Below are 12,908 nucleotides of genomic sequence, written 5' to 3' on the forward strand. Positions count from 1 at the left end.
TACAACCTGCAGCACAAAATCAAAACAAAGACTGAAAGAAGATAAACAGAACTTCAGGGATCTCTGGAAAAATATCAAAAGGTCTAGCACATGTTTAAATCAAGTCCCTGGAGGAGAAAAAAATAACTGAAATAGAAAAAATTACTTGAAGCAATGATGGCTGACATTTTTCCAAATAGGAAGAAAATTATAAACTTACAGGCTCAAGAAGTTCAATGAACCAGTAGAATTTTCAAATTTTATCAAATATTTAAGAAGGAAACAATACAGAGAATAGAAGAGGAGGGGATACTTTTCAACTCAGTTTGTGAGGCCCAAAAAACTGAGATACAAAAAGTAAACAAGAATTATTGCAAGAAACGAGGGTACTTTCTGTTGTGAATGTAGACCAAAAAACTTAACAAAAATTAGTGAATTGAATGCAGGGTTGTTTTAACATTTACCAACAATCAACTTAATACAACATGTTAACAGAATAAAAGTGACAAGTCATATGGTTATATCAATAGATAAAGGAGAACATTAGACAAAATTTAACACTCATCCATGATTTTAAAAAGTCTTAGCAAACTAGGAATAGAAGGGAACTTCCTCAGTTTGATCAACACCATCTGTAAAAATCTTCCAGCTAATATATTAATGAGGAAAGATGAACACTTTCTCTGTAAGATTGGGAACAAGGAAAAGAAATAAAGAGCCTGAAGTTTAGAAAGGAATCAGTACATCTGTCTTTATTCATAGACAACTACATTAATAGATACAGAATCCTAAGGACAAATAAGTGAATTTTGTAAAATCAAAAGATGCAAAAGGATATGAAATATCAACATACAAAAATCTATTGTATTTCTGTGCACCTGAAATAACTAGTTAGAAAGGAAAATTTTTTAAAACAATATCATTGACAGTGGTATCAAAACCAAAACATTTAATGATAAATTTAACAAAGTGTATACAAGAACTACACGCTACATACTACAAAATGTTGTTGAGAGAAATTGAAAAGATATAAATAAAGATACACTGTTTATGGCTTTAAAGAGTCAATATTAATTCTTACCAAATTGGTTTTGGATTTAGCCTACATTCGAGCAAAATTCCTGTAGCTTTTTTTTTTTCTTTTTTTTCTTTTCGGAAAAAGAAACAAAATCTATATGCAAAGGACCTAGACTCACCAAAACAATCTATCAAGGAGGACTTACCCACCCTGATTCAAAGACTTAACTATAAAAGTACAGTGATGAAGACACAGAGGTACTGGCAGAAAGATACACAAACAGAGAAAAGAACATTCCAAAAGCAGACACATGCTCTACCCTAAAATACCTGCAGTCCCGTCCCTGAATACTGACCCAAGGGAATTGAAAACATGGGTCCACAAAAATATCTACCAGAATATTCATGGCAACTTGAGTCATAATAGCCCAAAACTGAAGATTGATTTCAGGGTCCATCAATAAGAAAGTGAATCAGTCGTTGGGGTTATAGTCATACAATGGAATACTATTCAGCAATAAAAAAGAACAAGCTACTGATACTCTCAAATAGCACAGATGAAGCTTAGAAGTCTCACTAAAGAAAGAAGTCAGGGCCAGAAGAGTATACACTATGTGAGTCTATTTATATGAGGTTCTAGAAGAGGCAAGTTTCCCGTAAGTCTCAGCCCCTCTTGTGCATCCACATGTCCCCATTATTCCTCCTCTAGTGACATCCGCATTCCTCCATCCTATGTGGCTGCAGCGAGGCAGGGTATGGAGGGAAGGGAGGCTGGATTCCCCGTGTTGCCCCCTCCCCAGCCTCTCATCTCCCTGGAAGGTGTCCTTCAGAAACACGTCCTGCCTGGGAGCTGGTTTCCCAGGCAAGCTTCCATAAGTCTTTCAAAACGCAAACCTACCTGATGGGATATTTACAGTTCATGCTAAGTGCACAGCATTTTAGCGACGTTGGGGGTCAGTGGATGGAGGGGAGTGGTCTGAGAGAGGCATCACACTGGCATGTGATGAGAAATAAGTTTTAATTCTAACTTAGACAGCTCTGTGTACTCATACAGAGAGCGAGCGAGCGAGTGAGAGAGAGAGGAACGTGCATAGAAAAAAAAGTAAAACGTGCACTTTAAATTCAATATTGGTCATTCCTGTAGAATGTATGTCCCACGCCCAGGGAAAGGAAGACATTCGGGTACTTTCATTTACACATTTTTATACTATCTCAGTTTTTATATGGAGCTCATACTACTTTTGATGTTTTAAGTAAAAATTAGAATCTGTTTCAAATGTCCCCAGTTGTTTCGAAGCTGAGAACCGTCTGTGGTGGTCACATTATATAAGAATTGGTACCCATGGTCTCTTTAATGGAAATATTTCCAAGTCACTTATTAACCCTCTGTTATAACAAAATGTGCCGGTGCGGGGATGCTCCAGAAGGCCTCCACTTCTCATGGCCTGTGTTGTGGAATTTACAGTGGCTTGACCATGAACTACTGCAGAAATCCAGACGGTGACAAAAGCCCCTGGTGTTACACCACTGACCCATCTGTCCGCTGGGAGTTCTGTAACTTGAAGAAGTGCTTAGACACAGCAGAGAGTGACACCCACTCCCCGACGGTGCCCCAAGCTCCGAGTGGAAATGACCCTTCTGAGTCAGGTGGGAAGTCCGTGACCAGACCTGTAGACACGTGGGCATCGGGATGATAAGGGGTGGACCACGTTATGGAGGGAGAGCGCCCCCCCCCCCCAGGGTCTGCCACATGGAGGCAAGCCTCGGGTGCCATCGGGGGAGCCAGAGCCGCGGTGGCTGGTGGCACGTGGGTGGGCTGCGTTTTTAGGACTTGAAAACGAACCGGTTCTGAGCGATGGCTACAGTTTGAGTCTGAGTGGTTGGAGAGGCTGATCACGGCAGCGGGGGCGGCACAGCTAGAACAGCAAATCCTTGCCTCCCCTGTGGAGAACTAGAAATGCTGGATTTGGTTTTGAATGTGCCGAATCTCTTTGCTCTCTCCCGGTGAGACTGTGGGCTCTGTGCCCATCTGGGTGTCCCTCCTAGGTAAGACTTGGGACGACCAAGCCATGGTTCTCCCCTGTGCCTGCCCCACATTTGGCATGGAGATAACCCCCTTACCCCCGTCCTGGCAAGCTCTGGGGTTCCTCCGCCCTTGGCAGAGAGGCTAGCCGACCCAGCGTTTGCGTTTTGGATTTTCCAGATGGCTGTCAGAGCACTGGTGCCCTGGGTTCCCCAGGGGACCCACAGCATGTTCTCTGAGGGGACTTGGGGAAGCCCCCTTTCCGGAGGTTAGGGCGAGGGGTGGGCTTGGAGAAGGAGCCCCAGACGTCTCTCCATGAGCCCCTTCACCCCCAAGGGTGGAAACTCACAGCACAGCTCTAGCCAAAATACTATCTTTTATAAAAAATTCTCTACAATTTGCTCTTTTTACCCCACCCATGTTGAGGGTGAGGCGTTCGCGGTCACCCGGCTGGTCCCAGCGGCATCTGTTTGAGGCGACTCCTCCGGGGGCTCTGACTTACACTCCGCTCATTATCAAAGTGACTGTCTTCGTGTCCCGGTCAGAATTTCTATGCTAACATCTTGCCTTGGCGATTATTTCCCAGGCAGTAGCGTTTCTGGTCACTTGTGCTCGCAGGCTGTGACCGCAGAGACTGTCATTTGAGAGTCGGAGCACGGCTGCCGCGGCTCCCCAGCGTCCTGGTCTGTGTCAGACAATCGCCACCCAGTTTTCCTTCCTTCCGCAGACTGCATGTTTGGGAGCGGCAAAGGGTACCGGGGCAAGAAGGCTACCACGGTTCTGGGTGTCCCCTGCCAGGAGTGGGCTGCCCAGGAGCCCCACAGTCACAGTATTTTCACTCCGGAGACAAACCCACGGGCAGGTCTGGAGAAAAACGTAAGCCGCTTTGACTGGAACTCTCTTTCGCCTCTTGCTGACCAATCTTTGCAAACAGAATTGGCCCCGTGTCACGGCAAGGCGGCCCAGCCCAGGCCTTGGTGGCGGCAGAGGGGACTGGGGGAGGGCTCGGGAACAAGCCTCCGTGGAACTGGCATCCGCTTGGCGACTGTGGTTGCACGGCCAGGAGACCTCCTGCCCATGACTGCTGGCCTCGGGCTCCTCGTTTTGTTTGCGTTTGGAGCATTCCCTGCCAATGTTTAGTACCGTGTGCTGTTTCTAGTTTCTAGTGTTTGTCGTCTGCGTTCTTAGTCAAGGATGACCTTCATGACCTTTTAGTCAAATTTTTCTAGAAAAGGATATGGATGGGCCATGTGGACTCCACGCAGTAGGGTTTCCACTAATCTCACACAGGCGATGGGATGGTTTACTTGGGGGGGGGGGTACATATAGGAAAGGAAAAGATAGACATTGTCTTCCCGTGGCTGGACCCCTGGAGTGTGCACAGTTCTTGGGAACAATTTCTGAAGCAAGAGTGAACCAGTGTCACTGGGGAGTAGATGGCTGATGGGAACCGGGGACAAGACGAGTCAGCCATGGCCCATGGTCTTCTCTGGCTTGCTCTCTCAGAGGCCCCCTGACAGGCTGCTGGAGGGGAGGCCCCTTTATGTCACCTCCCTCAGGACCCCTCTTTCCAGGGGAGTCCCCCCACAGCTTCTTTGAACAAGCTGAGTCAAAAGCAAGAGTAACTTTGCCCCCCACCGCAAACAACTGGGAAGGCTACCTTCATCCTCTACAGACAGCAGGGGCAGGTTGTCAGAACACCACCTCTGCCCTTCTCTGTCCCCTGCGCCTGGTGTCCTATACACCTGTCTTTTTTTTTTTTTTTTTTCCCCCCCAGTACTGCCGTAATCCTGATGGTGATGTCAATGGTCCTTGGTGCTACACGACGAATCCGAGGAAGCTTTTTGACTACTGTGATATCCCTCAGTGTGGTAAGTTGCCTTCCTCTGTGTAAGGAAATGACTTCTCACATAAATGCGGCAGCACCTCCCGGATACGGATTTGCAGAAGGAGAGCTGAACACTGAGCACCTCAGCTGGGCTGCCCTCTCTTCCTCACGGGCCTCTTGGATCTGTCCTCCTGGTGGCTCCAGTTACTAGGGAGTCCCCCTTCCCTGACACCTTAAATAACGTAAATACACAGTCCTCCACAAGAGCAAACAGGTGATCCCGTCGGCCCCGGGATGCTCTCACCGAGCTCTCCGTGTCTCATGGGGGATGCCTGAGAAACAAACTGGAGGTCCTGGATCGAAAGATCTCCCTTTCAGCGCTTGAGAAGTCAGAAAATACACAAACACCATGAATCAGCTGAACGTATAATGTATGTTGTAAACCTATAAATTGTCAACCTGAGAATTCAGTGAGAAGGAATGTCGATTTTTACTAAGCCCCAAATCTCCTTTTTCCTAAGATTACTATTCGTGACCCATATCTTACCCACAGAACTTAGAGAAAACGTGTCTGGGTTCTTTCCTCATTTCTCTTGAGATTTTCTGGGAGGAAGAAGCTTGGAAAGGAGAAAAGTTCAGAATAACAAACCCATGGGTACTTCTGGAGAACGATGTAAGCCGCTTCGATTTGGACCCTGTGTGACTTTTTTGCTGACCTGTCTTCGCAAAGAGAACTTGTCTTGGTTACAGAGAACCAGGCTGGTCTTCTCTTTTGCACAGCTTGGTTGCAGATGCTTTTGTCTCCCATGTGGAGGGGCTAGAGCGAGGGAGGGAGAAGCTTAAGCTGCAAAGGCAGTGTAGACAAGCCAGCAGAGGTGGTCGGGGAGGAGTTTGGGGTATGGTGGGGGAGAGCCCAGGAGCCACTTTGCAGGGTTTGCACTTGGGCCACCCCGGGGTAGAGCAGTGGGGAGGAAGGGGAGGCCAGGGTGATGGGCAGGATTTCACTTGGCTCCTTGTCTGGATTTAGGGTGAGGGTAACTGCCGAATCCTTCTTGAGTGGCTGTTCTCTGTTCTATAGAAGCTCTCTTGGTGGCCCCTTCATCTGAAAGGCCCTGAGTGGGGTTAGTGCCTCCCCTTCAGCTGGTCACTCCCAATCCTCAGCTCTGCCCCTGCCGGAACACCTTGCTGCCTCATTGCGGCCAGGTTCTCCGTGTTGGACAGGCTGCTTGCTTGACAGGATTGACATTCCTGCCACGGGCACCGCAGCTGGGCTAACACTCTTCGATTCCCATGGAGGAGAAGTACAGTAACTTCCCCGGGGGCAGCTCTGGGCCACCACCAGATACTCTAGCCTTCTAGAGGCTGGAGCTGTTTGGGCATTAGTGCGAGGTACCAAAGATGGGGCACGACCCCTACTGTGTAGGGGGGAAGGTAGGAGGTAGGCAGAGCATACGCTAAGTAAATGTCGGTCATCCCCGGGGCATTGAGTTAGTCTTGGGAAGCTCCTGAAAGTCCTGTCCAGAAGCTGGCTGAGAGACCTTCAGGACGGTTAGCTCTGTTCCACACCGTCACACACAAACACACACATGTGCATATATGCACACACAGAGCTTCACATTAAAAAATACCCATGGTGCCTTTCAGCGGAGATGACAACTATGATTTTCAGTAAACTTGATGTGGTTCAGGGGGCAATCATGATGACAAAGAAGGTGAGGAGGGGGGATGAAGACGGGAACCTAGATCTGTCACATGAGTCAGAATAATAATTGGGATCAGTCAGGTCCTTTCAGCAAAGCGCCCACTCTACCACTCATTCCTACCGATCTGCTTAGTTCCTCTCCTCCCCACACCCCTACAAATAATACAGAAGTCCTTAGACTTTCCTGAAAGAAGGTGGTTCTGTGCTGTCTACTGTCACTTTTGAAACTTAGAATAAAATGTCCTTCAATGTGCTTAATGATCTCGCTATTTAGTTTGGGCTCTGAGATGTCGAGACCTCAGTGCTTTGGCCGTGGCCCACTGATTGCTCTTGAGTTGTGTGACAGAATTGCTTTCCCTTCTTGAAATGTGACTCTTGTTTCCACTTTGTGGTGCAGCATCTGGTTCATTCGATTGCGGGAAGCCCCAGGTGGAGCCAAAGAAATGTCCTGGAAGGGTTGTAGGCGGGTGCGTGGCCAACCCACATTCCTGGCCCTGGCAAATCAGCCTTAGAACAAGGTAACGGTATTTCCAAAAATGGTTAGTTTCATGCTTCTTTCTACATCCTTTCTACGTCCAATCCACACAGCGCGGGGATCTGTACCTGCTTTTATAGTCGATCTTAGGAGGAAGGAAGGCCACAACATTTTTTACATTATGTTTTTCTAGGTTCTCTCCCTTGACAGTAGCCCACCTTGGAGTAGTTTCCCTGATCGGGGCGGCTGTTGTCGAAATCTATAGATGGAGTGACGGACAGCCCGTCCCAGTGTTGCTGGAGAAGTGTTGAAGATGCTGGAGGGTTTTATAGCTGTCCTGGTTTTGTTGAGTTGCCTTTCCTTTCTTTACCTCCTCATTTGTTAGCTCCTTGCTGTACAGCCTTCACCTTTTACCTATTTCAGATTCTGTCTTTCCCTTTCTGGGCTGTTCTCTTGTCTCCTGACTGCTAATTACCCTGCCTGCTGCTATGACTATGGGCTTTATTCAAGGCAGCTCACACCAAGAGGGTAAAATGAGAAGACTCCCAGGAATCACAGCTGTTTAGGGTCACCGTTGGCTCATCAAGCCTTGCAGAGAGGTCTTTTCATAAAAAAATAGAAGAGGCCTCAGGGGGATGATCTTCAGGTGATCACTTCTGTTGGAGTTGAAGGCCAGCAAGTCCAAACCCGTGGACGTGGGCATCCTGTTTCCACCACGTGACTTTGCTCTCCTATGGACAAGCTGTGTCTGAGCCTTCCCCCACCCTCTAAAGTGTGGTGAGGATGAGACCTTCTGGGAAATCCACTGTTGAAGTCCAACCCAAAGTTCTGGGCATCCTGCTGATGGGCTGCTTGCCTTTTCCTTTGGGAACATCAACATTATCCAAATCGAGTGAACTCTTCTTTCTGGCTTTCTGTACAACATGCCATCAGGTTTGAACCAAACTTCTGGCACGTTTTTCTTCTAGATTTGGAAAGCACTTCTGTGGAGGGACTTTAATATCCCCAGAGTGGGTGCTGACGGCTGCCCACTGCCTGGAGAGGTATGTCCAGGGGACAGGGGATAGGAGGGCTTGTCTTAAAGACGCCCTGCCTCCCTGGCCTTCTCCTTCCTCACTGTCCCCCAGCCCTCCGCCCTCTGCCCTCCGCCCTGCCCTCCCCTTCCCTTCCTCCTCCCCGCCATGGCAGTGACCCTAGGGACCGAGGAACAGATATGAAGGCTGAGGCAGAATTGCCAGGGCCATCGGATGAGGGAGGAAGGGAGAATTTCTATAGAGAACAAAGAAGGAAAACCCAGTTCGGTAGGTTTGGAGGCCTGGGTCCACGGCAGGAAGACTTGCTCCTTGGGACGGGCACTGGTTCTCCTGAGATGGGTGTCTGTCCTTGTACTGACTTCACTATTGATTTCATTCTTCCTCTGCGGTTAAGCCAAAAGCAGCCCAAGGGCATTCCTTCATGGCCAGATTTAGGTAAACAGTGAACAACTTTCTTGCTACTCAGAGGTCATTGATGGTGGTTAGCCCAGTGGGGAGAAGATTGCATGTTTATGACCCAGAAGGGCGCTTGATGAAGGGGCTGGTATGCTATTTTGTTTCTAATGTCACCATCTTTTCCTAGATCCTCAAGGCCTGCCTCATACAAGATCATCCTGGGTGCACACCGAGAACTCAATCTCGAATCAGACGTGCAGGAGATAGAGGCGTCCAAGCTGTTCCTGGAGCCCACCCGTGCGGACATCGCCTTGATAAAGCTGAGCAGGTACGAGCTCACCCATGCTCTTCAGCCCAGCATCAGTGAAGACATTCGTTTATGTAGGAAGAGCAGCACGACACAGGGTTGTGGGGGAGGCGGGGGCGGGGACATGAAAGGCACGAGGCTTTGGGGAACTGGGAAAATCTGGGCTCAGCCCCATTCTGCCGGTCGGCCCCGTTCTGGCTGTGCCCTTGAAGGGAAGGCGTCGGGATTTCGTTTCCCTGTGCGGAGAAAGACGTACTCCCGAAACGCTGGCTTAATGTTCACTGGTGAGCAGATACACATTCACAGCCAGAGGATTCTTCACGTCCTGCCGGTTGCCATTTCTCCTCTCAGGATGGTAATGTGTTTGGTGGAAATCGAGCGAAAGGACGTATTTCAGGGCACTTAAAAAGCGACAGTACAAACACACACGGAGACATCCACACGCAGTGCACACACGCGGATTCTTCTTCCTGTCCTTGTTTTAATTTTCCCTGTTGAAATAGAATTTTACTAAGTCTGACAGAATGGTGAATTTGCTTATGTTACATAAAGTTAGTGATATTTGGAAACAGGTCCCAGTAGAGAAAGCAAAATGAACAGCGATTCTGAGAACAGACCCATTTGGGTGAGTCAACAAGGCGCAGGAACACGGGCGCCGTGGCACCGTGTTGGGAGCGACCAGCGGGTGGATGGCAGAAGCCGTGGTGGGGCAGGCCCCTGGAACCCTGGATGTTCTCTTTCAGCCCCGCCGTCATCACCTCGAAGGTGATCCCAGCTTGTCTGCCATCCGCCAATTACGTGGTCGCTGACCGGACGTTGTGCTACATCACTGGCTGGGGAGAAACCCAAGGTGAGATCAATCCTGTGACTCTCACAGGAACTGGTTTAGTCTCCTTGAGATCATGTCCGTGTGTGCAAATGTCTGCTAGGGGTGAGGTCCGCCTTTCCCAGCTTCGGCTGGGGTCCTGCCTAAGTCTCCGTAATCAGCCATTAAGGGACATGGGTGAGGGACGGGGTAGTGTTTCTCTGAGTCTGTTGGCCCATAAATTCAATGTTAATATCACATCCCCATGTAAGTTCTGAAGCAAGCCGACAAATTGAGGCCATTCGATTATTTTCCATGTGAAGTTGGCCATACCGAGCTCTCAGACATAGTGTGAAACACAAGTTCCTGTGAAGCTCGTCTCCCCAGATACCCACATGCCTGCCATATGTGTGGAGAGGCTGTCGGTGGTGGGACAGAATGACAGCGAGGAGAAAGGAAGAAGGGGCCCAGCCCCAGGATGGTTTTCGTATTGGTTGCTGGGGTGGATGTGAGAGGGGAAACCTTCACGCATGGTCCTGCATTAGCACCCCTAATAACTTTTGGGGAACCCCATCTTCTCTGCACTAGGCCCTCATAGTAATTACACCCCATCAGACTCAGGCCTCGAAATGTTGTGAGGATGTCTTCCATCTCTGCCTCGCTTTCTCAGAAGTGCTGGGGAGGGCACAGAAGGGGAGTCGGGAGCTCTGAGAAGTAGTTGGGCCCCTGCCGCTCGCCGGGCAAACCGGACCCGTCACCTTACCTCTTTGTGCCATTTGCCTGGAAGAAAGTCTTGTGTAAAGCCTGGGTTTTCAAACTGTGGTTTGCACATTATTCTTTTGCTTTCGCTTTCATTTCAAGACAGGTCTTGTGGTTTTAAAAAAAGGTTTAAAACTCCTGGTCTGAATCACTTTAAATTTGTCTTCCTCCTTTCCGCATTTTTCCTGCATCTGTAAAACCTCACCTCCCGGATTTTGCACGTTCCCCCTTGCTCCTTCTCTGCACTTCAGGGGGCTGTGAGCATCCAGACGTCAAGGGGAACATTGCAAATGGCGCTATCCGTGTGGAGGTGACGGGCCCTGCCAGTGTTTCACACTCAAAACAAATTTAAACACCACAAACCCCTGTGACTTTGATATGTTTGTTCCCATTTTGCAAATGAGGGATCCGAGGCTCCAAGGCGGGCAGGGCAGTGTCCTGGGAAGCACACGTACACCTACAGCCCGTGTGTAGCTGGACCTTGAACCCCGGGGGGCCTGACCCCTCACAGCCCATCTGCAGTTCCTTCTGTTCCACCCGTTCCTCTGTTCCACCCACACTTTGCAAACTACTGACCTGTACTCTGCTCCCCCATCGACCCTGGCCTCCCCCTCGCAGCCACGGGGAGAAGACCTTCTCAGTACGTTCACTGAACGGGGAGGAATCCTGAAGCAGAAGTCAGGTCTTGGGGAGCCAGGGTGGCTCAGTGGGTTAAGCCTCTGCCTTCGGCTCGGGTCATGATCCCAGGGTCCTGGGATCGAGTCCCGCATCGGGCTCTCTGCTCAGGAGGGAGCCTGCTTCTCCTCATCTCTCTCTCTGTCTGTCTCTCTACCTATTTGTGATCTCTCTCTCTGTCAAATAAATAAATAGAATCTTAGAAAAAAAAAAAAAAAAGAAGTCAGGTCTTATGGATCTTTTGGCAATAGTCACATCAGATCAGTGTTCTCAGCTTCTCGGTGAGCTAAAGCTTGGCCTGTCCTCCCATTTGGTCTGCAGGCTTTCCCTGACTTTGATATTTCCAAGCAAGGTAAACGTCCAGGGCCAGGGGCTCATTCAGGTTAGCCCCCCATCAGCCGTCCGGGGCGGGGTCAGAGCTCCTGCTTCCTGCTCCCCACCGGCCCTGAAATTCGGGCTCCGTCGCAGGGTCACCTTCAGCCTCCTGGCCCTTGGAGGTGCCGTCTCCACTGCGGCCACACGATGGCAGCACTTCCGCACAGACCACATCCACTTCCTGTCCACTCCCGGTGGTGGGTTTTGTCACCAGCATCAGGATCTATTTTCTTGCTCAGAAAGCAGATGCAGGAGCAAGACACTTGGATATATGAATTCGCAGCAAAAGATTCTGAGAAGGCTGGTCCCTGCACACATCTACTCAAGTCATGCACTCCCAACCCAGTGCTTCCTCAGGCCCTAGGGCAAGCCTCTCCCTCCAAAATGGGGGTCCTCCTACGTGTTTCTGTCAACTCCAGAGCAAATGCCAAGTTTTCCAAACTGAAGACAGCTTTCTAAATGTATTCAAAGTCTTTGGAGAAGAAATAGCACCGCATCCCTTGGCCGTTCCGTGCCGGCAAAGATTTTTTTTCGCAGAATGCATTAAAGTTGGGCTTGCAAAATTGGAAAATGGGATTATTTGTGAAAACACGGAGATATGCCCGGGGGTGTCTGTCTGGGAAAGCAGCATTTCCTCTGGCTATTTTGCAAGTGTTCCATTTTGATTTGCCAAAGTGGAAAAAAAAAAAAAAGCAGTTTTTCCTGAAAGAACAAATACCACAATTAAACTAAATACATAGGAGAATGTTTACTTTTCCTAATTGGGAAAGAAAAGCAAATTAGGAAATGAACTTGGATAATTTCCACCTATTATATTAGCAGGTATTTAAAAAATATTAAATACTCAGACATGGGCGGGTGATGTGGCCTTTTTTTTCCTACTGAAATTTTACGCTGTCATACCCTTTTAGGAAATAATTTGGCAATGGTCACTGGGAGCCCTAAATATGTCTATATAATTTATGGGAACTCAGAGCTAAGAAAATATTAAGGAATATAAATAAAATGCATGAACAAAGACGTGGAAAGTTGGAGGCCACTGTAGGAGCCTGGGAGTGGGGGAGTGAAGAATTGGGCAATGACGTCACAGACCCAAGTGCAAATCCCAGCTCCTCTGCAGACTCGCTGGGTGATCAAGGGCAAACTGGACTGCCTGGATGGCTCAGTGGCATTTAGTATAGTCTCAGTGTTGTACAACCACCACCCCTGTTTGCAGAACACTTTCCTAACCTTTAAAGGAAATCCCCACTCCTGAAGCAGTCATTCCCCCATTAAATACTGATTATGAAGATTGCAGCATTCTAGAAAGGCCCTTACTATATAGCATTGTGTGAAAACAATCAGGATATAAAATCTTGCCATATAAGTAGAAGAAAAAATCATCTCAAAGAGACTGAAAATGAATAGATGTTATAGTAACACATTTCTCAATCTCTCTTTACATATTGAAAAATATTTTTTAAAAAATTTATTAATTTGGGGCGCCTGGGTGGCTCAGAGGGTTAAGCCTCTGCCTTCGGCTCAGGTCATGAT

The 12,908-nt window shown here is 48.5% G+C and overlaps 1 protein-coding gene across 1 annotated transcript in view; it reads left to right on the forward strand.

Moving 5' to 3' along the window:
- PLG (plasminogen) overlaps positions 1-12,908 on the forward strand; it is a 37,855-nt gene that overhangs the window by 22,084 nt on the left and 2,863 nt on the right. Inside the window, exons 11-17 of the mRNA XM_059176607.1 lie at positions 2,462-2,643; positions 3,747-3,895; positions 4,797-4,890; positions 6,947-7,067; positions 7,993-8,067; positions 8,642-8,782; positions 9,505-9,611. Of these exons, the coding sequence (XP_059032590.1) occupies positions 2,462-2,643; positions 3,747-3,895; positions 4,797-4,890; positions 6,947-7,067; positions 7,993-8,067; positions 8,642-8,782; positions 9,505-9,611 (869 nt within the window). The remainder of the gene's footprint in view (positions 1-2,461; positions 2,644-3,746; positions 3,896-4,796; positions 4,891-6,946; positions 7,068-7,992; positions 8,068-8,641; positions 8,783-9,504; positions 9,612-12,908) is intronic.

The sequence above is a fragment of the Mustela lutreola genome, chromosome 6 (genome assembly GCF_030435805.1).
Source record: "Mustela lutreola isolate mMusLut2 chromosome 6, mMusLut2.pri, whole genome shotgun sequence".
Lineage (NCBI taxonomy): Eukaryota > Metazoa > Chordata > Mammalia > Carnivora > Mustelidae > Mustela > Mustela lutreola.